Below are 25843 nucleotides of genomic sequence, written 5' to 3'. Positions count from 1 at the left end.
GAAAGAGAAGTGAGATAGAAAATATTTGAAAAACATCGGGAACGATACCCTTCTATTTATTGCGATGAACGATGCAACTCGACACATTATACTTGCGTCTCGACGAAGGGAAACAAATAAAAAAGAAGAAAAAAAGGAGAATGATTTAATTTTCTATAAAATGAGTAATCGTATTTCTATTTGGTTAACGATCGTTTCGGATTCATTGGTAGATACGTCGAGACCTTGACTTCCGCCTGGCCCCCGCAGGTTCAACCCCCACCATATTTGAAGTGGATCGGACTGGCCCAACGTACCCCTTCTTGGATAGCCAATACTTAAGCTGGCGTCTCCGAGGCCCCCCGACCATTCCACCAGCATCAGCGACCGGACCCGCGTGTCTGTAAAATTGTGTCATTACTCGTAGATACTGCACATTGTACGGATATCAGTTACAGCGTCTAATCATACCTACCATACCTACTGTCTGCGATAACGGACGATCGATACAACGAAAACGGCCGTCTGTTTCAAAGAAATCACTGAAGGATCGATGTGTGCTGTTCGTTCGTAAACCGACATGTCGAGATAGAAAAGGTGGAAATTCGAGGAAACGAAAGGAAAAAGAGCCCCTCCGCAAGGATCGATAGATAAAACAATAAAAATTATTCACGATCCGTCCACACCTATACCAATCACTTTACCAAATACCGCAAACTAATGGACAGATTTCAATCGAATGAATCAATGACGGGAGATCGGTAATCTCTCGACGCTAATTCCATAATAGCCTACACGGTTAAACGCTCGAATTAATTCACACGTATAACCACAGACGGCGACTTATTAATAATTCATACGCACTGTTTACGGAATCTAAATATACGAACAGATAATAAAAAATAATAACAATCGCAATCGAGCGATATATACCGGGCGAATTAAACTCCTACCCGGAGAACGTATCACCGAAGGATAAACGGTAAAAATATATCGAAATAACGAGAGAAGTAAAGCAGAAAAAGGAAGAGAATCAGTGAAGTGTGGTGATAAAGTTTGGGTCGCGTCAACACCGTGCAAGTGTACCGAGAAAACGGTGAGCTACATTTCTACAAGTTATTCATTCAATCATCAATTAATCATGCACATTCGATCGCACGGGTATACCCCGATACGTACGTACGTACAGTGGCGGCGTAAGCGTGTGGATTACACACACCTGCGAGTTTCAGTGTATGCAAATCGGACGAAGAGAAAAAAAAACGAGTTACATGAATATGTAAAAACGGGTCGTACGGAGAAGATGAATGAGACGAAAGCAGAAAAAAAAAAAAAAAAATGGAGATAGGCGAGGAGAACCGATCGAATCGTTAGATAAGCGACTTTTGAAACGGCACCAGCTATTCGAAATTCAATGGGTATACCGACTTTGATCGTCAAACCAAACACGTTCTCTAACCGTACAAGTTCACGGGCAATCGGTATAGACGGCACTCGCGATCGTTGGAAGAAATTCTCACAGATATAGATATAAAATACGTAATTTCTATCCACTTATACATACCTAGAGACTGTGTCGTTCTCGCTCTTTTCCAAGCTAACGATTTATCGCGTGCGGATTCGACGCCAATCTCGAACACCTCGAGCACTTTTTAATAGAAAGCCGATAGATACGCTTGAACTTATTTGCCGGGTGAATCGTCGCGTGTATACGACGCATATCGTGTCACGTTCTCGGTTTAAGGGGAAGAATGTGGAAAGGACCGATCGGTAGATCGGCAGGAATCGAGCGGCGTTACAGTTTGTCTCGAATCGGACGATTGATTTCCGAGATCTGGACGTCAGTAAAATCATTTTACAAAACTCTGTGAGCGTACAAAGATTTCACAAGTCGGTCGCTGATTTAATGCCACGCGTTGCAACTTCATCGTTTCCCAAGTAAACGTGTCCATACGGATAGTTGTTGATCTTCTCGAAGTACGTAATAAGCGCGCGAACGTAATACATCGTCATAGGTGTACTGCACGATCGGTAGACGAACCGATGACGATTAACGATCGATACGTTCGGTTGAAAATTAATTCGGGAATTAAAAATAATAATCGAGTGGTAAGGGACGGCCGGCGATCGACAGCTGGGCAGTCGAACCGAGAGAGAAAGGATTCGCTTGGATGACAAAAAAAGAAATCTCCGACTCGCTGGCCCGAAAATTTTCGTTAACCAATTTTGATCGACGTCGAAAAATTCTTTCTCTCCTCGACTCGGATCGTGCGTACGTTGCCTTTGGATGATTTGTACATAAATTACGCCCGTCGATTCGTCCTACCTCGCGAAGAGGGGTGCTCGCTTGTAAAATATATACCCATGCTATTGGTAATATTTATCGTATATAGAATCTACCTGCAACGGCGGTATGCGTTCGAGTAAGGCCTAACGAAAGAGCAAATGTCACACCTGTTTTAAGCGCAAATATTGCACAACGTGTATACGTGTGTTGTACACTGTCAAAAGTAAAAAGGAAAGAACGGAGGAATTACACGAATCAACTTACGAATGAACGAACGAAACTCACGCACGGCTACAGGTATACGAGTATGGAGCGCGTCGGGTAATATTCAGCACAAGGTCGTACCGGGCGTTATTTTCGTCTTGATTTCTCACATTTCTTGAGATATTTCTCTATTCCTTTCTTCAAAGTTTAAACCGGTGGTCCCGCCGGTGGTGGTGGGCCTCTGCCGTTGCTCAACGCATAAAAATCCGATTAGCAATTGCGACGATATATTATTACATTATGCCTAGGCGCATACGTTAACGGAGTAGCTGCGGGCTAGCTCTCGCCGGTTCGTCTCTTAATCATCGCGCGTTCGGACAACATTTCAGCTACCCCCGGTGCCGATCCCGATCGCTTCGATCCGCGCTCGTTGCGGAGTAAGCGAAATTAAGTGGAGCGCCGGTAAAATTTCGTCTGACATAATTTCCAATTCGAATATCGCGTCGACGCTCGTTAACTGGAACGCGAAATTGTCGATCGTAAGGTACGAAGGTATACCACATAACACGAAGCAGGTCCGCAAGGTCGGCAAAATATTTCTACATTCGCAACAACTTGCGAAAATTTCTCAATTCGTACTCGCACCTCAAATTATTATACCCGGCTACCTAGGTTGAAAAATTATTTTGCCACGCGTCAGATTCGAAACAGACCGACGTATTCGTCCGATCCGTGGGACCGTTGACGAATCGGTAACGAGAGCGGGGCTGGCTGCAGGGGGTTCGATCGTTCGACGAGTCGAATTATCATTTTTATAAATCGTTATGTCGCGCCGGTTCTCGCAACAGCCTTGGAGATTTCGTACAATTACTCGCGAAACATGAGCACTTCGTTATTATTACCGCGGAAAGATTACACGCTTCGTAGTTATGCACCTGTTATTTATCATTTTTCGAATTGTTATTATTGTCGTCGTTAGTTTTTATTCGACGATTGCATTCCGGCGATTATTATCGGCGTAGTTGTTGTATTGTCGAGAGGATTGGCAAATGAAATCGACAGTCGCCTAAAGCCAAAGACCTAGATTACTCAACGTACCCGCAGACTCGTTTCGTTGCGTACTTTTTTCATTCCGATTCATTCTTTTTCTTTCTATCTGCAAGGAAGCCTTCTCAAATCGACAGTTTTCTCGACTCCGTTGACGATTCGAAAAATAGCCCGAGCGATCGATTCTCGCGGCACACTCCGCGATCGGAAGACTTATTTTTTCAGCCGCACCTGAATAAAAGTCATATCACCTACTCGATGCAGCGCATGCTGAGAACCATAGAGAAACAGAATCATCGGAGTGCAATAGTAATTAAAATAAGTAGACCGGTGAACTGGAATCAGGTAATGAAAAGAACGTACCTCTCTAGTTTTTTTCCTACGCGTTTCTCTTGTTAAATTTTTTTTCCAAGATTTTTGCTTTTTATTTCTATCCATTTTACCAACGCGAAACGAGGATGACGACGGCGATAATACAAGAAATGTTTACAGCTTCGGAATGGTTGGTTCGTGATTTTTGTTTTATTGTTTCATGCACGCAGAGATTTTCCTGGCAAATCCGCAAAGGAGAATAAAATCGAAGGCAATTAAAAATATTATACACATGCGTAATGCGGTATGTATTCAACCACATTATTATTCTCTAAACGCTTCGATAAATGGCGTTGTATTGTAAAAATCCGACCACTCAAACTCCGAAGGTCTCCAAAAAGTCAGGTGTCCTCAACGGTCAAACAAGGTTCTTGTTTTTCGAGCAACTTTTATAACGACACTTGTATATATAGAATTCCTAAACTCGCATTGTTAACAATTTTATACGACACGCGATCCGCGGATCTTATTTTTAATCTACCGCGTAGCCGTGACGAACACCCGAGTTTTCGGAATTCGCAACTCGACTCTCGAGTACGCAGTTTTTACGAGCCGAATTTTTTTTCTTCTTCATTTTCCTCACGTTCGGTTCAACCACTAGGCGACGCAATGCCGAACGAGAAAACCTCGTTACATTCAGAAATTATTTTGCGATCGCCGTCGATCGTCGACAATTTACTTTCTTCGGTCTTTTTCCGCATCCTCAAGTCGACCGGCGCACTCGGCGCTCGTCCCAATTTTCGAACGCAATGTACGAAGCGGTGGTTTCCGGGAGATTGCGGAGGTCAGAGTGGTACTTATACGTATACATAGTTAGATAGGCTCAACAATCTAACGAACGTCCTCGACTGCAACCAGGTATACGTACGGGCAAATGAACGGTTCAATGAATTTCCGCTTACTTTGCAGGTTTTATCACCTAATTACTACCTGATTCTCGTTACCCGAGACCGAAAGATCGAGTCACGAAGCGCGTACGTACGATCCTTTCCGAATATAGGTGAGTCCTCGCTCTCTCGATCTCCCGGTTTCGCCGTAGAGCGACGAAGAGACGACGAGTCTGTACGGAACGGTGAAATTCCCGCGCTCGAAGAATAGAATCGTTGCCAACCTGCAGGTTTGCCCAATTTTCTGTCAAAAGTATCACGCATTCCTTATTAGCTCTTTGCGGCAAGTGGCATTAATAACGAGCAACGAGCCGAGGCGTTCCTCGTGCGGATTCGGAGCGAGGTCTTCGATACCTGGACCAAACGAGTTCGGAGACAGGCCTCCGTTCGTTCGTTCGTTCGTTCGTTCGCACCGAAGAACGCGAGTTATCTGGGTCCTCGAGGAGTGGGACCCGCGCAACGTCCGCGCCGCTATCGAAGCAGGTCCCGTTTTGTTTGTTCCCATATCTGACTCATCGAGCGGATCTTTCGACTCTCGGTATTGCTGGCGTTGAAAAAATAGAAAAAATTCGAAAGTAAAAATCAACCAGTCGGTCAATGGGCTAGTGGAATCTCATGTACTACGTACGTGAGCCCGCGGATTAGGAACGCCTCGCGCAGAGATAAGGATTCGAACGACGCGACTTCGCCGAACAGATTTTAGAACTAGAGACAAATACGCCTGTTGAGAGAAAAATCTCCGATTTCGTACGGATGGGAATTCGTGATTTGTACGAATAACAATCCAGCCGGACTCCCTGTGCACGGCGCGCGGTTTAACGGACGATCCACAATCGCCGTCATCAGCATCGTCTCGGAACGACACTTGGCGCGGCACACTTACCTACTAGTAGGACACCTTTATCTCGTTTCAGCCAATGAAAAGCTCTACGCGTCTTTACTTTATTCCCGGTTGATCGTCGATCGTACCGATGCAAAGTAGTGATTTTTCTTTCTTTTTTTTTCTCTTTATTGTCGATGGGATTTTTTCTTCTTCGATTCCACGCCATTTTTCATGATTTTTTTTCGACGTCCCTCTTCTCTTTTTGTCCCGTATATATCGTCATTCGGTCAGCCACCAACTTTCTCTCCGGTATACGTTATTCCCTACCTTCTCTGCGTATAACGTGTACCGTTCGTTCGTCTGACATCTGTGCGGCGGGATCATCATCGCGAACGCGCGTCGTTGCAGTCGGTCCTTATTCTCCTCTCCTTTTCTCTCCTTTTCTCTGATTTTCTCTTCAACTATTGCTGGACCCGAGAGGCCGTTCGCGTTGAAAGGTAAACCGGGGAATTGGTTCACTGAGACTTTAGACGCTCGCTGAGCACCGCTATATTCCGAAAGTAACGTATTTCTAATCGTCAAGTTTCTATAGTCACTCGAATATATCGTAGTCATAGAAACGTAGAACGGCAAACGTGAATTAAAGTACCTGCGACCGGCAGAGGTTGCAGAAAACATTACGTCCGATTCGAAAATTTGACGTAACTGTGACGGTGCGGAGGAACAGATCGTAAATTAATTTCCTGGATTCAACAAGGTGAGAAAATCTAAGTTTGATGACAATACTAATTTCCGCGTTTGTCTCGACGTAGAATTTCGTACGTGTGGTAACATCGAGGAAGTGATTTATTTCTTGCACGCAGTTACAGCGTCGCGAGAGTCCGCGTTTCTAAGGATCATTCTCTTCGATTTTTTTCTAAACAAATAACGAGGTGATCTACGAAGGCTACGAAGTGCGCGCAGTTTCGAATTTTGAAATCAGTCGACTCGATGATTCGTGGCGTTATTTGAGTTTCCACGTGAAATGTAACAACACACATGCGTAAGCGCGTTCGTAAGCCGGCGCGCATCGAGGACCTTGGAAGTAGATATATGTAAGTAACATCCATACAGGTGTGTTTCGTCGTTGCACCATCAATAATTCGCGTTGCGCGATTCCCGCTCGTCAAGTCCGGTCGTCCAGTCCTGTTTTCTAGAATTTTCTACTTTTAATTGATGCGAATTTCGTGATCTGGGTTTGCTTAACAACATCAACAAAGCGGCCGCGAGGAGCTGTGGTCATCATCCTTATTCAGCCTTGATGGTGCAGCACGCGAATACCGCTCAAAGAAAACCAACAACAATTATAATAAACGAATCAACGTGCGCCAGCCAAAAGTTTCACGTAACTCCTGCCGTATCACGTAGCAAGACTCCTTCTTTCATTTATTCAAATCGTTATTACAGAATTCAATGTAATACGTCTATCCTCGGGTCAAAGAGTTTAAACTCGTAATAAGGATGAGCGCACGTTCGCGACTCTCTTGCGTACATCCTAGGCGAACAAACCCCACCGACTTCGTTCCAACGGAGTGGTGATATACCTTATCTACCGTCTATCCATCGCAATGATTTCTCTCGCAGCCAGCGAAGGTAGCGCAACGATTCCCCGCCGAGCGAATCCTCGTAAAGGTCAAGCGGGTCGTTCAACAACGACATACTTAATACAGAGTTCGCACGTGATCGATTGATTTGTCGAGCATCGAAGCCGAACCTCCGCGAAATCGTTGTAATATTTTTTCATCCCTCCCGACGAAGCGCGTCCGCGGGACGATGAAATTTTTTCTCGTACATTTTCGCGCGATCGAACGCTCGAAGTTTTCAATACGAATTTCCGAGGTGATTCCTCCGTTCGAGCGTGTTGCCGATTCTCATTGATCGTTCCCGTATACTCGGATCAATGTCATTGCTACTACGATAATTACTCACGACTGTGTCGTGAACCGCAGGAATCAAGAATGACCTAGGTGTACGCTTACGTACATCAAACTAGCGGATATAATTTGTCCAACGATTGATCACGTCTGACAAATAATTGGTAATTTTTAATCGAGTGCAGAGTTCGTGATTATAATTTTTGGAAATTTCAAACGCAAAGATCAATGTCGCCGACCACACATTAAATACGCGCACGACCCGCAGCTATCGCTTCTTTACGGGCATCCCACTATGGGCATATTCGCTGCGCGTACCACGTGTACCTAGATACCTATTCGATTGAGCATACGTTTACTCCGCAGCGGTTAGTTCCGCTCTTATTCTTACGACGCTATGCAATTAGCCATATCGCCGAGACACCGCAGACATCCTATTCTAACGTAAAGCAACGCCCGAGCAGATCAAGATTCGCGCCTGTATTCCCTATTTACGTACACGCGAGAGGATTCCTCCAAATTCGAATACACTGCCGGCACAATGGACTCTGATCTTCACACTCAACTTGTGTATAAAATTATCGTTATCGTTATTAGGACTATCGTTATCATCCATATGTTTCCCCTGCACAGCTTCCGAGCTGCTCACAGGCGTGTATTAAATGTAGTTTCTTTGATTTTCAAAGGCAAGCTGGCGTCAGCAGCGGCAGAATTGGTGGCGGCACGTGAGCCAGAGCCGCGCAATGAAATCCAGGACACGAACAGGACGAGTGCTTTCGCCGGGGGTCTCGGGGCGGAATATCTCGTCAGGATGGCACTGGACCAATACACGGAGATTCTAACGACGATATCCGATCCCAGGGTTAGCGATTGGCCGCTCATGGATTCGCCGATTCCTACCTTCGTCATCGTCGTTCTCTACCTCTACGGCGTCACCATCTTCGGACCGAGAGTCATGGCGAACAAAAAACCCTTCCAACTTCGCGGCACTCTGATAGCCTACAATGCCCTCCAGGTTCTGTTCTCTCTCGGGATGATGTACGAGGTGAGGAAAAAAAAAACGAACGATTCCCGCGCCGCGTCACGACGTCGTAATAAAAAAAGAATTTGGTCAAATTTCGAAAAAAAATATCGTCGATTCATAATCTTGGGTAACATTGGAAAGCCGCCCTTGAACCGTCCGCATTTATTTTCGGTCAGACCGTAATCGGTAAATATCGTAATTCGGGGAAAGGGAGAGGGAGAGGGGGAGAGGGAGCGAGGGCGAGGAAAGGACGACCGTTACGACTAATTGTAAACAATCGATGTGGAAGTGATTGCGGCCTCTTGTAAAAGTAAAAACGACGGGTCCGTGCGACTCTGCGGACGTTACGAGATAAGAGCCAACGTCGATATTTCCCCGCATACGTACTCGGCGGAGTCGCGGGTCGGGTTCTCGGCGATCGCGAAGAAAGTAGCACGCAGAGATGCAACCTTGACCGACTGACTTCGGTGTGGTTATACAAAGTTACAAGCTTACGATTGGCCGGAGCCGGCGAACAGGTATTTTACACCTCTACGCACCGAAACGACTCTAGCCGTTATACGATTATTTCAGATCGCGCGAACGCGTGCGTTATTTCTTCTACGCACATGCGTTCGCGCGAAATGCGAATGTATGTATTTAATTGCGACTTTTGATCGCGAGTCGGCGTTTAAAAAATAAGTACAGGTCCGGTACGGGTAACGCATAAATATCTAGGTATACTACGCGCAGCACCCGAATCTCGGAGAAAAAATTGTGAAATATTTCTTTCATTTGAATACCAGTTATACTTGACTGCCATACGGTTATGTGGTAATTCGAAGCACACGACGCGTTGAGTCGAACGGCGGGTAAACGCACTCGGTAAGAATATCGTTTCGAGAGCAAGTAACAAGTTCTCGGGCCTCTAAGGTTGTGCGGCTTCAGACGCGAGAAGATATGACGAAGGAAAAGGTGCGAAACCCCGCGGGGAGTCGGTAGCATCGTTTTGAAATTCCCAACGCGCCCATATGTATTGCATATCGGCATACCTCATTTATTTGCTTTTATGCATATATCGATTCGATATTCGGCGCGCACTCGGTATCTCACGCCTACCAAACAAGTCATTGGAACAGATTTTATGCAAAAACGAAAGTACCGCTCGTCAATTTTTCAATCAGATTCAATATCTGCAACGATCGATACGTATACCTACGTCTACGTCTATAGTCCGCATCGTAGAAACCGCTCTAACGAAATTTTACAAACAAAATATAAATTAGAAAAAGGTAACGAAAATTTTGCAGCATTAAACGCGAGCTAGACGCAACTTCCGACGTATCCTCATAGACCTATCGGAGTATACGTCGTTATTATTTATCGGGGTTACACCAGCGTCGAAATTTGTAACCGCGATGCAAGCGAGCAATAAATAACGTCGTTTTGCCACTTTAGGGCTGGTACAACAGCTGCTGCACGTCGTAGTTCGTACACACTGGGTTTTTCTGGAAAGTTTGAGCAACGATATTTCCCTCCAAGGAATTTCCTGTATCGACTTTCTATATTCAAGGCTGCGATATGAGACGGGTGCGCGATTACCGGGCATCAGAAGCTACGAGGGGTATTGAAACGCCAAACCAGAAATATAGAAGGATAAGCAAGAACAGATCTATGCGTAACGAGAAGGAGGATAGAGAAACAACAGAATTTAGCTGAAAATATTACGAGTCTTGCACGACTATTCTGTGCATTCACCCGCGAATTAAGTAGCAGTAGAACGTCCGTAATAATGGAGTAAACCGAGACTCGGCTACTAAATGCGGCATGTACGGGGTTAATCGAGATCTGTGGCAACCAGGTTAATCCGATATAATTCAATACGGCGGTGTATGTCTACATCATCCGTCCACCGTACTATACGCTGCGTTGATATTTTTAACCTTCGTGCTTTGTGGTTCTTGCCAACAGTTTTTTGATTCCGTCTAATCTACGAACTGTATAATAACATGGTCTGCAATTTACTCGTTCATGGTGCACCTGCGTAGCAACTTCTGCATACAATATCTCAATGATCCAGAAAGCTATAATTTCTGCAGAATTGTATTTCAGCGGAGGGGGATATTTTTCGTAATTTTCACCAGCTTCTCTTCCAACTCAAATTCGAATTTTTAACTTCCCTCGTCCGTTCACCGACTATAATTATTCATACTCATTATTATTCGTCAATCGATGACTACGCGTTGTAGTCCGAGAGTATGGAGGATAGAACCATCAAAAAAAGATGTGTTTAAAAGCTAGGTAAGAGTGACGGGTGTTAGATGAGTACGTAATCGGTTGTTCGCCGAGCCAAGTTCACTTCCGTCATAAATCATCGAAATTTTAATTGCGCGGTTAATGCTTGCCAGACTTGGGATTCTGGAAAAAAAAAACCCACGCAATTTTACAACGTGAACGGCATTGAACAACGAATGACATAATATCGAACCGATCCTCACAATTTGAATGCCCCGATTCTTTGTTACAGCATCTCATGTCCGGATGGCTTTTGGACTACAGCTACAAGTGCCAACCCGTCGATTACTCGCACAATCCCTCCGCACTGCGGATGGCAAATCTGTGCTGGTGGTACTTTATCAGTAAATTTACCGAATTTGCTGACACGGTAAGAATTTCATCACACCCGTCTAAAGCATTTTCCATCAACTTATGAATAGAGAGAAAATTTGCGAAAAAAACACAATCTTACCGTTGCAATTGCGTTCTTTGACTTCCGTAAAATTATCTCGTGTAGAAGCCTAATTCGTTCATCAATGACTGAAGCAATGACAAAAGTCGTTGTGGATTCCGCGGCGAGGAGGAACAACAATTCTTAATCAGGGTTGCAATTTGGAAAATCCATAGCTACACGGTCGTGCCTTTGATACAACGAACGAAAATAACAATTTCAGATATTCTTCGTGCTGCGTAAAAAGGACAGCCAGGTGTCGTTTCTGCATCTATATCACCACTCTCTGACGCCCCTCGAGACGTGGGTTTGCGTAAAATTCATCGCTGGTGGACACGGGACTCTTGGGAATCTCATAAACAACGCGGTACATGTCGTCATGTACGCCTACTACATGCTCTCAGCGATGGGACCTGAGTACCAGAAGTATCTCTGGTGGAAAAAACATCTCACGACCGTTCAGTTGGTGAGCAATATTTTTATTCCTTTCTTTTTCTTCTCCATTCTTAAAATAATATGCTTCGATACTTCTTGCATATTGTTGTCCGTTGTTATCGAATAACTCCATCAGCGAATCTTCTGCCCGACCACCGATGAGCGTAACTTTCTCGGTTCTCCGTTATTTTAACCGTCATTATTTTTAATTTACTGTTTCTCTTTTTTTTTCAACTTCTTTCGACCGATCAAATGTACCCGGGAATCGTACGATTAATAATACATATAATTTATATGTAGTAGAAGTGCAGGTATTATACAGCAGAGAGAAAGAGAGAGGCGAGATATCGCAAGTTGAGTAAAGAAGAAAAAGAAAATAAAAATAAAATAAAAATATCTCTCTGCAAAAGTCTGCACGCGGTTGAGGTCCTCGATTATGTTGCCCAACTCCATGTACTATACATACAGCGAATTAGGAACGCGTCGTAATATCGTTCGGATTGTTATAATCAAGTTAGGCTAGGTGGGCAAAAGAGGGGTAGAAGAGAGAGGGAATAAAAATAGGAGAAAAATAAATTTACAGGGGGAAGGGGGTGAAAGGGAAAGATGGTGCAGTGGGGATAATCAGGAATTTGGTATATATGTTGCAAAATACCTTCACTCGAAAGATCGACCGTTATTGCGGTATAACGACTCGATGCAGAAAAATCCTAATCAAAAGATTTCTTTACTCAGCTGCTACTTATTACACGTATATTATTATATGTGCTCAATGAATTTCCGTTCGTCGCGTCTCTTTGAGCAATGCGATACATGTTTACAGGTGTATTCGTATACCGATGGGGAAAAGTTACGAAATTAGTCCTGACTATATCCGTTGCAAACGTGTACACCCATACCGACACCCGTGCGTACATGTATAACTTTATAAAACCGGTTTCATTGACCATTATTTTTATAGTTGGGTTAATGTCAATCAACTCGTTTGATAGATCGATGATCAAATATTTAATACGATCGTCGGCACAAATGTATCTGGTCATCGAGTATTGTTAAGAAGAAAGTTGATTCAATAATTGTAGAAGTTATCGGGCTATCCGATAGCGATTGTCATCACAGTATAGTCGCGGAGGGATGTAACGAAACCGAAAATCTTGTATTACCGACTTCAATTCTATGCCACGAAATGATACCATTACGTGATTCAGACGCAACGCGGTGACCAAAGTCGTACTACGGAGCAAAAGCCGTCTGATAGACTAGGCGGGCTGTTGCAGTTTTATTATTACTCAAAAGCGGGTAGCTATAGTTCGAATTGCGTAACGGAACGATCGAAAGGTGTATATACCTCGATATGTTCGGTAAGCAGCTAGTTGGTGCCGGTGGATGTGGAGGTCGAAGACTGTGAATCGAACGAGAGTTCTTGATGAAAGCAAAAACGCCGTTCGCGCGTCGATTGGTTTTTTTTCTATTCTCTATTTTAACACCTAAAGGACTCCACCGCATTGTAGTACCACATGTGAAGCCAAAGTTATTACAACAGAGTCCTGATTATAATTTTTTGCTTTAAGCCATTTCTGTCGCTAAATTGTTTCAATGAGGGAAAAAAATCAATTTCCCTTATTTTTGTGGAACTATGCGATTGATTCATAGGCGGCGATCGTTTCGCTGACTCGTTGAATTTTCTCGGTAAAATTTTTTCTTCACCTCGGTTCTGCACGGTTTCGGACTACCGCGCGTACCGCAACGCGCGGTACTTACTGAATTTCTCGAGATAGTCTTATTAACTAAACTCCTACGGAGTAGACTTTGTAATTCCTTTAGCTGTCGTCGTCGTTGTGAACGAGGGAGAATGGGATAGGGAAAGTGAAAAATGTATCTCGCGAGTCGGTGTACGTACAGCGCAGCGTTGGTTGGTTGTTAGTTAGCTGCTACTTCTCAGCACTCTCATAGGAGATTGGGCAACAATTTAACTTGGTGTCGCCTCGCTAGTTCGAGGACTTTTGTAAGAGAAAGAGTCCTTTTCCCATGTTAATTCTTGAGGCGACGGCATCGGGGTGCTCCTACATAATGCTGAAATATTTGTAAACCTTAAGCTAAAAATAGGCGACAAACTGCAGAACCTACGACACTACAGAAGTTGTTAACTACGATGTAGCGGCAAGAGCAAACCGTGTAGAGGCCGAACCAGCCAACCGGGATGGTGTAATAATTCGGCATTCCGATATGCCGTTTGCCTTTGCCTTCGTGGTATAGAACGCCAACCACCTGCACTGTCCCAATTGCTAAACTTTTGCATGCTCTATACTCTGTAACGTATATCGCCAACACCATAAACTCGCGTAAGATTCTATCTAATGTTCCACGTGTTTCTCATCCGACTATACTCGTTTAAAACACCGCAATAGATAATTAGCCTAATTAATACACTATAAACAGACGGTAACGTATACCACTTGCCACTAATTATTACAAACGAATGATAATGGTTTTGGATTATTTTATTACAGAATTGCGCTAATTGATTACGAGACGTACAAAATTATGTTCCCGCATCTAATAAATTCATTTCGTTATTGCAATTTTTCTCTCCCGTTTAACTCCTCTCTTTAGATGGTTTTTTTTTTTTATGTTATTTTGTGCATTATACTTTTATTCTTATTTTTTTTTATTGCTCTGTGAACAATCTGTGGTATTGATTCGCACGTTGGGTAATATTTCATTTCAATAAACGCCGGTAACGGATAATTTAACGATTGCAATTATTCGGTGATCGCGGTGCAGATCCAGGCAACCGAATCTGTAGATGCCGAGTAAAATACAGTACAGTGATCGCGTGTTGATCGAAACGACTCCTCGTCATCGTGGTCGTCTGTTCCTTACGATATTAACATGTCGCAACATCGAAAACGAACATTTGTATTATTATTATAAATGATTACGCATTAATTGTCTCACTCGGGGCGTGACTGGCTCTGGTGTTGCTCACGTTGTTGCTGTTGTACCTTTCCGAATAAATAGTTACGAAATTATACGTTATAATTGGACCGATGCGAGTAATAAACTTTTAACCGATTCTATCCGTTTTATTGTATAATAACTTGGAATCAAACCTATAGAAATATTCTACTTTCATGTGATTTATGTATTGATAAAAATGATAGCATTTGTTTTTCGTTTCATTTCAGGTACAATTTTTCCTGGTCTTCATTCACAGCACCCAAGCATTGATATTCGATTGTGGGTATCCCAAACTAGTCGCTGGACTTTTACTTCTACATTCGACGATATTCTTCGCTTTGTTCTCGGACTTCTATAACCGAGCTTACAGGAAAGAACAAGCGAGAAAGTTACAAAAGGCTATCAAATGCGACTAGTTCAAAAACGAGAGAATCTCCAATATTATTGTAAAGGAACAAAAAAATTCGAATAGTTCTTCTATTTTCCATCATTTCTTTTTTTTTCAATTCGCTCGTAACAAATATGTCGAAGCCAGTCGCGCAAGTCAAACTGCAATATATCTGTAAGGCTTTTGTAAATAGAAATTTAATGTTAATAATGATTTAACTAATGATACGTAAAACTTATGACCAAATGAAGGTTTTTGAAGAGACGAAATAATATATAGATAGATATTTATAGGTATATAATATATTTAAACAAATTGCCAAGAGACGTACGAAACTCGAGCTCAATTTCTAAATAATATATATAAAAATCTTAATCAATTATTAAGAAAGCGTACACAATATAAGCGTATAGTCTAGTTTATTGTAAATTTATTTCTCGATCCCGCGGAGAATACGGTACATTAAACGAAAAATCAGTCCAGTAGTATAGCTTAACAAAAAAAAAATGAAATAAAATAGGTAGATGCACGGGAAAGACACGAAAAATATTGAAAAAAATTACGTAGCGTAATAACGGCTTGAAGAATTATATAATGATATTATACATGATGTGCGACTAGTGAAGTTGCTCAAGTATGTATACATACGACTATGCAATATTTCGTCAACGAATACGTATAGGTATATTTGCCGCATAAGCATTGGAGCGGGCAACCTAGATTCGCCGGAATAAATATACGTATATGATATTATGTTATACCTGAGTGATGAGAGGGCAAAACGAATTATTTGTAAAAGACTCTATACCTAGAGTTTAAAAGACTATTCTAGCGAGCTCGCGTAGTCGAGTTCATTACGTTACATTTAATATTACCCATTAGTTCACAGATATCCATCCTGTATGACCACTGCAGGATGAAGGAATCAAATTCAAAGTAAAGTATACGAAATCGAAACTAGGTAGGATTATGCGAACCTACGGACGATTGAAATATACATGTAACATACAATATGTTATTTATTAATTTCTAAAAAATATGCAGCGCAGCACTTGTTCTCACCTTGTAAGTAAATTTGGATTCAGATCCTAAAAAATCGAAGACCCGCAGCTGCACCTCAAAGCGCGTTTATTCGATTATAATTCATAATTACTGTCTGATTTTATATTTCATATTATATGACAATTTTGATTTCACATATCAGCTACGCGTTTATTTTTTATTTATACTCATATGTCTATACATGAACGACGGTGGTATAAATTTCCGATATGAAATTTAACGAACATCTATCATTGCGAACGAAACTACGACCATACGATAGCCGCGAAATAAAATCAGATAAGGGAAGAAGATTTCAATGTTGACTCCACGCCGTTCGCGAACCTTATGCGATAAGCGGCTAACGCTATATATTATACCTCATCGATTTTTACGAGGGCAATGCAACCACCGCGCCGCTTTCGTATAGTTTGTAACAGTCACAATCAGCGACACTCATTTTGACGTACCTTTTTTCTAATCAACGTCGTGATGAAATTCATAAAATATAATTATTTCTGCGGACAAAATCTTCTCGCGCCAGGTTGTGGACAGAAAGTTTCATTTCATTGTCCGCATCTACATATACCACTGACGCGATTATCATGGGATACAAGATCGTATATACATAGGTATAATAGTATATGTTGAAGTATTTCATCTGATACCGAATGTATAAATGTAAACTATTTTGTAAATATTTTTCCAATAAAATAAACATACATATATGATATCCTCCGAAGATTGAAATACAAATTTAAAATTATCCCTAACAAATACCTAGCTTCCTCAATGTCGCATTGAATTCTTTGATAGCAGTAAGTATATTGGGTATATCTTGGGGTATGTCCATGCTCCTCGATGTAAACACTGACTTAGATATAGTTGCATTGACTAGACTTGGGCGTATTTCTTGTAACAAGTTTCGAATAATAGAACCATCGGCCATAATCTTGTTCTCGAATAAATATGCAATAATTACCAGGCATATGTACATGAATGCTGCGCTAACGGTTTGTTTCAATAGCGTTTTGATGGTCAAAGATGTAATTGCTATTATCATTCAAATTGAACCATCTATTATAGTTATCTGAATATTTCAGGCTTTCTGATAAATACCAGAGGCTTCCAGCACTGTAAAGCCATATGCATCTGTAAGCCATGTATTAACAATTAGTTATTTGCATATTCCACATATTATGGCATATACATAACAAATTTTTTCAAAAATTTTCTTGCCTCTAGTATAAGTTATAACGCAATATTGGTTTCGCGAAGTTTTTGAACTAATTTTCTCTGTTGGTAGAATGGGGAAGCAAACAAAGGCAATGACAGTTGTCAATCCTATTTTTCTTTTTCTTCTTTTATGTACATTACAGAATTGGTGATATACACCGTTGATCAATATAAGGAGCAACTTATGTATCTTCTACTGTGTTTACAGAAATAGTGTAATCGGTGTAGTCCACTATAACACTAGTCAAGCAGCTGTTGCTTGTTGGATTCTCTTCTGCCTCTGGAGAAGTCTGCGTTCTCGCTCATACTCCTTCATTGTCAGGACAAAACTGTCACACAATAAGTAAATGTCAATAAGATAAAAGAATCAACTCTTCAAGGGATAAATGCAAATCCAAAATTGTTGAAGATTAATGATTAACAGTTCTCACTCGTCATATTGGCAGTTAAAAAGCACATGTCTTTCATGGGCACATTTGTATGCTAAAGGCCAGACGTCAGCTCGGCAAGCCTGATAGGCTAATAAGTGATGAGCACAATAATCACGATCTTTTAGAGCAAGATTAGCTGACTTCATCTCCTCTTCAGTGGCAACCATTACTATAAAAAATATTAAATTGGTCATAGAAGTCTGCTACCTCAATAACAATAATGAAAATTAGGTGGAACCAATTTGAAGTCAATTCAATGATATTTATTGACTTGGATAGTACCTTAAAAGTGCTCGGATACATCTGTTCTATTATGTCATAGTAGACGACAGAATGATCAAGTGATACAAAAAAATTGATGTGTGACTGAAGCTTCTAGAAAATGATGACTAGGAAATTATTCATAAATTCGTATTCGATTGATTGGAATGTTGCTAAGTGAAATCGAATAACTATCGGCAATGCAGGTCAAGTTAAATGGTTCGGAGGTTATGTCACTTCGAGTGTACTTGCCTCTGGGCTTCCTGCCATTGGAAAATCCAAGCAAAGGATCGAATGTCGGCGGTGTAATCGACGGAGGTGTCGTATCTGGATGTGAAACATAGTATGCCCACGTATTTCCCATATTCTCCGCGAATTTTTATCAACAAATACCTCACCAGTCTGTGGTGCTGCTAGAACCTAGCAGACGGAAAAGTTCTCTCAGCATCTAGCACTGACATCTATGACCTGCAACGGCAGTATTGTCATGTAATCGCCGCAAGCTGACAATGAGCTTTTATGTCTAGTATCCATGAATAGGCGCCGCAGATTTCGAGAAACTTAAAACTGATGGGAATAGGAGTTTTGAAATAGGTATTAGGAATTGAATTTATTACAAATATAAACGGTTTTAGTAAGAAATTTTTTATGTAATTCAAGGCCAGCTGAAATAAAGACAGATATACATATTAGAAATACGAGCTAATTGATTATACAGATTATCTTGATTATCGCTTCTGAACCTTGTGATTAAGGACCACTTTATTTCTGAAAACGTCATACTCGTGTTTATACATTTAGAGAAATAAAACTGCATTTTGTGTAGTGTACAGTTTCTTATCATCTTAATAACTTGTTTCATCATTTTCCATCCATGCTCCAAGCATCCTCCTTTGCATCTGTCACATACTTACAAGGAAATATGCTGGAAACTTACAAAAAATCTTAGTTAATACTTTGGTGAACATCGTTCAAGATCTCGATCTACTTCAGGTTCAATCGTCGTCCTCCTCCTCCATTGGAGTTGGTTGAGGAGCACCTGAAAAATTTCAATGATACAAAAGTTCAACACGTTTTTTTAAACTTTGCTATAAATTCCCAACCCCACATTCAACACAATGCATAATACCATTTTGCGGTGTTTCACTGCCAGGTATTTGTCCAGCTTGGAGTAATTTGCTGAGTCGCTGTACTTCCTCCAGCGATGACGCTTTTGTAATAGCTTCTCTAATCTTTGAACGCTCATCCGCATTAGTTGGTGGTTTACTCAGAGTACCATTGGCTGCAACTGAAGTTTTAGCTTTCTTGGCAATTTCACGAGCCATATCCTTGCCTTTTGAGGATCTGAAGTAGGCAATGGCAGCTTCACGTTCCTTTTGCTTGATCTTTCTAAAGTCAAGTAGACGCAACTGTGGGAGTCTATAAATGACATACTGTCTATACTGCGGCTTAGCAGAAACAGGATTTTGCAGAAGGCACAAATTCTGCAAATTCTTCAAGGGTATTAATGGGTCCAAATCTCCAAGCTCTTGGATCATGTTACCCGTTAGCATGAGGACTTCGAGTGCAGGAATGCAATGTTCTAATCCCTCTGCTATTCTCACGATTCTGTTGTTGTTGAAGAACAAAGTTTTTAATCTTTTTAACAATGGAAAACCGTCCAACTTGCGAATATCATTGTCGGAAAAGTCTATCGTATCAAATTGGTCCTGCAACGAAAATTTTGCTGATGAAAGTTGAGATAAAGAAAATTGACAGAGAACAGCTACCGAAGTTTGTACAAACTCACCAAAGTAGCCCCGAGATTTTCAATTGTTGGAATTTTGTACCCTGTAATCAAGAAAGACATCAGATACTTTCAAGACAGAATTTTAGATTAGGTTATATCGCACGCGTTTCAAAGTTAGGGCAGACAATTTCTTACCTCTGAGATCTAGTTCTCTGTCTCGTACAGGGTTAATATATTGCATTGATTGCTGGATCAAATCCGGTGTTAACTTGACCATTTTTCGAGCTACTCAAACTATTGCCAGTTAGCGACACGCTGCAGCCGGACTTTTTTGTTGAGTAAAGTTAGCATCATTCGTTGGTTACATTAGAGGTTACAATTATTATCGTTTTCATCGCCATCTTAGAAAGTCTGGTTTAGTCGATTTGAGTCTTCGAGGTTGAGTTGAACTTTATGGCAAGTGCTGCTTACTTCACCTCAGATTGATGTTGATATCATAGCAGTCGCTCAAAAAACGGCAATCGTAAGTTTAATTTTGAAAAATGGCTTTCGTGGAGGCTCCTTTTCAGTCAAAGACTATGGATTCCATGGTACCAGATTGGCTTTCGGCTAAGCATAGCACAGGGGTAAGTTGATGATTTTTTTCTCAATCGTAAAATTCATGCGTCTACATTGAAGATATCATTTGACGTACACTCCAGCCAGGTTAGGTCAGGTTAGAATGACAGTGCAACCTTCATACAAACTTTCCTGCTCACGTTGACAATGAGTCCTTATAATTCTATTTCCCCCAAATGAATAATAAATTTGAAAATTCTTCAAATGTTTTCACATTCACCTAAAGTGTAATGAATCAGTCCCGTTTCTTGCCAGTTATGAAGAATGCTATTAATCTTAATTTTCTTACAGACTTCAATTATGGCTTGCGAGTTTGAAGGTGGTGTAGTAATCGGTGCTGATTCGCGAACTACCACAGGGTATGTGTTTCTTTATGCTCTGAGAAATTACTTACCCCTTCATATCTAATGAGGTAATCTGTGTTCACAGTGCCTATATTGCTAATCGAGTCACAGACAAATTGACCAAAGTAACGGATCATATTTACTGCTGTCGCTCTGGTGCTGCTGCTGACACTCAGGCCATTGCAGACATCGTTTCATACCACTTGGGCTTTCATGAGTATGTTGTATTGAATTTTTGAAAGGTAATATCTCTGTCAAAAAGCTCAAATTAGATAGTTTTATTTTGAACGCAGAATGGAGCTTGGTGAGCCACCTCTGGTAGAAACAAGTGCCAATGTATTTCGTGAGCTGTGCTACAATTACCGTGACTCTCTTATGGCTGGGATCTTGGTCGCTGGATGGGATCGTCGTAAGGGTGGTCAAGTCTACAGCATTCCATTAGGTGGTATGTGTGTTCGCCAGCCAATTGCAATTGGCGGATCAGGATCTAGCTATGTCTATGGATATGTGGATGCTCATTATAAGCCAAACATGACCAAGGATCAGACAATCGAGCTAGTTAGTAACAGTAAGTTATCTTTTTAATCAAACTTATTCATTTCCTCTTGGCGTTGAGTAATTTCTAATTCTCCTATTTGTTTGAGCAGCACTGGCCTTGGCAATGTCACGAGATGGTAGCAGCGGTGGAGTTGTACGCATTGGAGTTATAACTAAAGATGGTGTTGAGCGACGTGTCATTCTAGGTGATCAGTTGCCACAATTCTATGAGGGATAGGTTATTACAAAACTAAACGATCACATATTTGAGGTACATAAGTACATTCTAATCTTTTCAACTGATACACTTTGATTTCGCTAAATAAAAAATGAGAACGTAATTCATTGCTTAAGGTCAAAGTTCCTCCAATAACCATTTTTCCCGAATACGAAAGTGGAGCAAAAAAATGACTGGAATTCGCTACTGGTAGTTGATTTTGTTGTGAATGTATTTTATAAAATAAGAACCTACGGCGATTTTCGTATTATCAATGCGGGTAAGAACAATTTCGAACTTCCATAGTCCAATACCTGACATTTCAATTTTTGCAGCTTGTTATTTCATATAATATTCGTACTTCCAAAAGCTTCTTAAAAAAATTTCAAACATCTATGTTTTCATGCCTTGGCAGCTTCTTGTTGTTCAAACTTTGGATATTTCCTCGCCACCTCATCCCAAGTTATTTTACCCAGAGACAGGTCTTTCACCACAGACGGAAGCTCATCCAACTGTAATAACAATAGCATAATCAAACATTTGACTTTCACAGAATACAAGCAAACCAAAGCAATAGGTGCGTGGTGATAAAAAAAATAGAGCAACATCATTTTATCTGCTTACACTTATTCTAACTTGACCCATACTATCCCTTTCCCTCAGCGTTGCCGTGTGGGGACTTTTTAGAGAATCAAAATCTATCGTGATGCCAAACGGAATGGCGATCTCATCAGTACGAGCGTATCTGCGCCCAATACTACCTGAAGAGTCATCGACTCTGTGAGATACGTCGACAGCAGTCAAAGACTGCGCTGGAATCATTAAATGATAGCAAATTTGAGAGTAGAAATATTTTTTGAAATGACAAAAATGTATCACGATAATGATACTTACCAAGCTTTTTGACAAATGGAACAAACTCTGCATTGCCACTGAGGGGCAGAACTGAGCATTTGAGCGGTGCCACAACAGGAGGTAGACTCAAGTACGTTCTTTGCTCATCTCCTTCTCTTGTCCGAAAATTATGCTCAAAGATGGCATACATCACTCTGCCAACTCCGAAAGATGGTTCCACAACAGAAGGAGTAATTTCTTCAACGTGTAGTGTCTTTTGGTAACGTTTGATCGAGACCATATCTTTTCCTATTTTCACTGATCCCTCATTGGGCAATGTAAGTTCATAGTCTTCAGTGTTATTGATCTTTTGTTCCAAGGTCTCGATCTCCGTCTTATCCAAAGCAGCCAGTGCATCTAGAACAACCTTTGCTTCTTTCTTGAATGCCTTGCCAAGAACGCCTTTGTTCGGAAATGCTTCTGTTACATCTACAACTTTTGGCTCCAATAACTTCTTTTCTGCAATCAATTTGATTCCAGTAGCTTTGGTATGCTGGGTAAGATCAAATGCTGATCTATCTGCGCATCCTACACATTCTATCCAGCCATATGATGTCAGGCACTCTGCATCCCAACAGTCGCAAGCGTAGTGGGCCATTTCATTGCTCATATGTTGCCTAAAGCGTAACTTAGTAGGATCAACTCCAACTTTGATTAAAAACTGTTGGATTCTAGCCATGAAATACCCCAGAGTTTCATTGTCGACAAGCCGAGATTCGACAGCTTTTCCTATTTCCATATATTCGGCACTCTTACCATCCATTTGATTACAAGCAGAGTATAATAGCATTTTTGTGGACTTTACAGACTCGAACTTAGGATGGCTTTTGTCTGAGGGATCACAAAAGTGTTCGATCTCTGCCATCGTAAACTCCCGCACACGGATGAGCCCAGACCTTGGGGATATCTCATTTCTAAAAGCATTTCCAATCTGTGCAGCTGCAAACGGAAGCTTACCCTGATTAAATTCGAGTAGTCTTTTAAAGTTCACAAAAATTCCCTGTGCAGTTTCTGGCCTTAGGAATCCCTTGATCAAACCAGAAGGGCCGATTTGGGTGCCAAACATCAAGTTGAACTCAATGGGTTCTGTTAGATCGTTACCAGTTATTGGAGACTTCATATTGAACCTAGCAACAATAGCTGCCAGTTCATCCTTGGTCATACCATCGAGCCTGACAACAATGTCACTACACTCTGCACGAAGTTCTTCCGCTGTTTTTTTATCAGCTGCTATTTTTTCTAAGTGCGCTTTGATGAAATGATCCAGCCTGAAGCACTCTCCAGTTTTTATATCTTTAATCATTAGATCTGCAAATCTGTCTACATGCCCAGAGGCTTTTAATACAGGCTCAGGGGTCAGAATGGAACAGTCAACTTCCAGCATTTGTTCCTCGAGAACAAAAAAGCTACGCCAAGCACTGAGAAAATTCGATTTGAAGGCGCATCCCATAGGACCAAAATCATATTGCCCAGTGATTCCTCCATAAATGGCAAAAGACTGATCGTAAAAGAACCGCCTTTTCAAAAGATCTTCCATCTTTGCTCGGTCAAATGTTGCTGCTGATGGGATCATGGATAGTTCTTTGTCCTCGAGAAGCTTTTTACGTGCTTTCAACTCTACCACGGCTTTTTTGATATCAAAATCTGAAGCCCCATCGGCTTTGAGCTTCCGTACCAGATCACCCTTGAAAAGCATTGAAAGCAGAAGACTATATAATGGGAGAAGCATTATTGTTGCCATAGATTTTTAATTATCATTTTATCCAACAAACAAAAGTTAGAACATTTGGCAAATTTTACGATTGTTTTGTGCACTGTGACTAATATTTAAAATCCATATGTTACAGACCTGCTCCTTGACACTCGTTCTGAAGGGAGCAAGGATCTCTTCCATTTTCGGATCTCCCATAATCAGCTGAAAATTTAATTTAACTTTTCGATGAGGTTTGTTCGAACCCCAAGGACGACGTTCGTATAACCTCGAACCGGTAAATAAATTCACGGAAATTCGATCAACGAAGTTCAAATACTTGACTCCGGAACGGGCTGCTGATCTCCACGCTGTCCGCACGGTGTGGAGAATTATCTGCATTCGCGGCACTCACAATTTGCAATCCTGTATCAAAAAATTGGCACGGTGGCGACCCAGAATCGGCTGCTGCACATGTGTCAAAATTTTAACCGGAAACAAGTCGTAAAGGAAGCCAGGACAAGAGGGGAGAAAACTGAAAAACCTCATATAATTAGAATGATTTAAGACAACCGTTTAAAGCGTTAAAAGCAAGAATTGAGCAAAATAGAGTAATATCATTTCAACTAGAATCGTACGTCCACCATCCATTCCCCCATATCCTGCATCGTGGTAAAAGGACGTACTACAAAGAGCAACAGAACTTGGCTATGAATGTTTCAGTCAACGATGAAAGATGAGATGAGATGAAAAATGGGCGGATAATTTGAACCAAAATATTTTCAACGCAACATAAAGCGTTGACTGATGATTACCAATCATCATTGTATTTCACACGCACGACAAAATTTTTTTTTTTGTCGATCTACGAATTTTTACCATCGAGATATCTCAATTTTTCTGCTCCAAAACGTAAAAAATTGGCGATAATTCGATCAATTTTGTAGATAGATCAATTTGGCTCGTGAATTTGGATTCCTGAGATCAAAATACATAAGAATCGCATAGGAAACCCAAGCAAAAAAAATGTTGATTTTTTAAACGAAGATCGCGTTTTTGTCTTCCAACTAGTGCTACTAAAAATGGAAAATTCGAAATGAAATGAAACTTGACGGTATTACTTTGAGAAACATATCGCCTAATAATTTATCAACATTTGGCGATGAAACTTTAGAAAAATATAGTTCAGATTTTGTATTATTATATGGAAATGAATTAAATAATCCAACATTACCAGTATCGTCTTAAAAACTTCTTAAAAATATGCTTTTATTTCACCCAATTAACTTTACCCACCCCCCCAAAAATTTTACCCGAAAGAATTGCTGCCGTCATAAGATTAATTACAGTTGATGACAATGACACCTTATCATGTTAATACATTTTATTTCGTATATTAGTGATTATCATTCATCAAAGTCTACAGTAGATCTGGTCATTAGAATGGTGGTATAATGCAGATTGCAGTTAGGTTGGCCTCTAACATGAGAGTAGACATTGAGAGACAATCTGACGAGTCGAATTGCAGGATCGTCGCAAAGGTTGTCTTTGAAATTGTTCTGTTCCAGCAACTTCGAGATCAGTTTCGCTGACTGTTTTCAATCAACATTTGTTTCTGCCTGTCGGTGGATGCATTCTTCAGGTCATACATTCGAAACTTTCACCAAAGTTCTCTCACGCATTGCAGAGCAGGTTTGAAGAATATGGAAGTTGTATACGATCCCGGTAGAATACGGGTCACTTTCAAAAAATTGATTATACGAATTGATAAATACAAACTTTTCGGACTAGGTTTAATTCAGTGTCATTCGATGAAAC

The 25843-nt window shown here is 41.1% G+C and overlaps 5 protein-coding genes across 7 annotated transcripts; 2 read left to right on the top strand and 3 right to left on the bottom strand.

The window, feature by feature from the left end:
• The first annotated feature begins 326 nt into the window (after positions 1–326).
• Positions 327–16801, top strand: LOC105691613 (elongation of very long chain fatty acids protein AAEL008004-like). Its single transcript, XM_012410223.2, has 5 exons — positions 327–1075; positions 8199–8557; positions 11043–11180; positions 11467–11709; positions 14867–16801. The coding sequence occupies exons 2-5, from the start codon at positions 8324–8326 to the stop codon at positions 15053–15055; spliced, it is 804 nt and encodes a 267-aa protein (XP_012265646.1). The 5' UTR covers positions 327–1075; positions 8199–8323; the 3' UTR covers positions 15056–16801.
• Positions 16802–17397: 596 nt separating this feature from the next.
• On the bottom strand, positions 17398–18448 carry LOC105691560 (NADH dehydrogenase [ubiquinone] 1 beta subcomplex subunit 7). Its single transcript, XM_012410098.2, has 3 exons — positions 18249–18448; positions 17736–17904; positions 17398–17633 (listed from the first exon to the last, which is right to left on the bottom strand). Exons 1-3 carry the CDS (start codon positions 18358–18360, stop codon positions 17549–17551), a joined length of 366 nt encoding a protein of 121 aa, XP_012265521.2. The 5' UTR covers positions 18361–18448; the 3' UTR covers positions 17398–17548.
• Positions 18449–18625: 177 nt separating this feature from the next.
• Positions 18626–20130, bottom strand: LOC105691634 (probable U2 small nuclear ribonucleoprotein A'). Its single transcript, XM_012410262.3, has 4 exons — positions 19921–20130; positions 19786–19826; positions 19126–19705; positions 18626–19035 (listed from the first exon to the last, which is right to left on the bottom strand). Exons 1-4 carry the CDS (start codon positions 20000–20002, stop codon positions 18992–18994), a joined length of 747 nt encoding a protein of 248 aa, XP_012265685.1. The 5' UTR covers positions 20003–20130; the 3' UTR covers positions 18626–18991.
• Positions 20131–20178: 48 nt separating this feature from the next.
• LOC105691635 (proteasome subunit beta type-6) lies at positions 20179–21565 on the top strand. The gene is made up of 5 exons (XM_012410263.2): positions 20179–20351; positions 20635–20702; positions 20773–20904; positions 20981–21255; positions 21335–21565. Exons 1-5 carry the CDS (start codon positions 20268–20270, stop codon positions 21460–21462), a joined length of 687 nt encoding a protein of 228 aa, XP_012265686.1. The 5' UTR covers positions 20179–20267; the 3' UTR covers positions 21463–21565.
• Positions 21490–24785, bottom strand: LOC105691633 (glycine--tRNA ligase). 3 transcript variants are annotated; one of them, XM_020855602.2, is made up of 5 exons: positions 24366–24785; positions 24185–24250; positions 22336–24019; positions 22066–22253; positions 21490–21953 (listed from the first exon to the last, which is right to left on the bottom strand). In XM_020855602.2, exons 2-5 carry the CDS (start codon positions 24242–24244, stop codon positions 21843–21845), a joined length of 2043 nt encoding a protein of 680 aa, XP_020711261.2. In that variant the 5' UTR covers positions 24245–24250; positions 24366–24785; the 3' UTR covers positions 21490–21842. The 3 variants fall into 3 exon arrangements, with proteins under 3 accessions (XP_020711261.2, XP_012265684.2, XP_012265682.2); XM_012410261.3 differs by having other exon boundaries at positions 24315–24391; XM_012410259.3 differs by having other exon boundaries at positions 24185–24753.
• Between the last annotated feature and the right edge of the window lie 1058 nt (positions 24786–25843).

The sequence above is a fragment of the Athalia rosae genome, chromosome 1 (genome assembly GCF_917208135.1).
Source record: "Athalia rosae chromosome 1, iyAthRosa1.1, whole genome shotgun sequence".
Taxonomy (NCBI): Eukaryota; Metazoa; Arthropoda; class Insecta; order Hymenoptera; family Athaliidae; genus Athalia; species Athalia rosae.
The sequence above is the reverse complement of the archived record's forward strand: the minus strand, read 5'-3'. Positions and strand labels throughout refer to the sequence as shown.

What these genes read in the sequence shown, in the direction of transcription:
- LOC105691613 (XM_012410223.2), top strand. Translation starts at nt 8,324, where the DNA reads ATGGCACTGGACCAATACACGGAGATTCTAACGACGATATCCGATCCC. An exon ending in CTCTCGGGATGATGTACGAG is followed by an intron (nt 8,558 to 11,042) that starts GTGAGGAAAAAA and finishes TCTTTGTTACAG; the next exon opens with CATCTCATGTCCGGATGGCT. An exon ending in ATCTCACGACCGTTCAGTTG is followed by an intron (nt 11,710 to 14,866) that starts GTGAGCAATATT and finishes GTTTCATTTCAG; the next exon opens with GTACAATTTTTCCTGGTCTT.
- LOC105691560 (XM_012410098.2), bottom strand. Translation starts at nt 18,360, where the DNA reads ATGGGAAATACGTGGGCATACTATGTTTCACATCCAGATACGACACCT. An exon ending in CAATGGCAGGAAGCCCAGAG is followed by an intron (nt 17,905 to 18,248) that starts GCAAGTACACTC and finishes TATTTTTTATAG; the next exon opens with TAATGGTTGCCACTGAAGAG. An exon ending in TTTAACTGCCAATATGACGA is followed by an intron (nt 17,634 to 17,735) that starts GTGAGAACTGTT and finishes ATTGTGTGACAG; the next exon opens with TTTTGTCCTGACAATGAAGG.
- LOC105691634 (XM_012410262.3), bottom strand. Translation starts at nt 20,002, where the DNA reads ATGGTCAAGTTAACACCGGATTTGATCCAGCAATCAATGCAATATATT. An exon ending in AAAATCTCGGGGCTACTTTG is followed by an intron (nt 19,706 to 19,785) that starts GTGAGTTTGTAC and finishes TTTTCGTTGCAG; the next exon opens with GACCAATTTGATACGATAGA. An exon ending in CAGTGAAACACCGCAAAATG is followed by an intron (nt 19,036 to 19,125) that starts GTATTATGCATT and finishes GAAATTTTTCAG; the next exon opens with GTGCTCCTCAACCAACTCCA.
- LOC105691635 (XM_012410263.2), top strand. Translation starts at nt 20,268, where the DNA reads ATGGCTTTCGTGGAGGCTCCTTTTCAGTCAAAGACTATGGATTCCATG. An exon ending in TACCACTTGGGCTTTCATGA is followed by an intron (nt 20,905 to 20,980) that starts GTATGTTGTATT and finishes TTTTGAACGCAG; the next exon opens with AATGGAGCTTGGTGAGCCAC. An exon ending in AATCGAGCTAGTTAGTAACA is followed by an intron (nt 21,256 to 21,334) that starts GTAAGTTATCTT and finishes TTGTTTGAGCAG; the next exon opens with CACTGGCCTTGGCAATGTCA.
- LOC105691633 (XM_012410259.3), bottom strand. Translation starts at nt 24,427, where the DNA reads ATGCAGATAATTCTCCACACCGTGCGGACAGCGTGGAGATCAGCAGCC. An exon ending in GAACGAGTGTCAAGGAGCAG is followed by an intron (nt 24,020 to 24,184) that starts GTCTGTAACATA and finishes ATGCTTTTCAAG; the next exon opens with GGTGATCTGGTACGGAAGCT. An exon ending in TGGGTCAAGTTAGAATAAGT is followed by an intron (nt 21,954 to 22,065) that starts GTAAGCAGATAA and finishes TTGTTATTACAG; the next exon opens with TTGGATGAGCTTCCGTCTGT.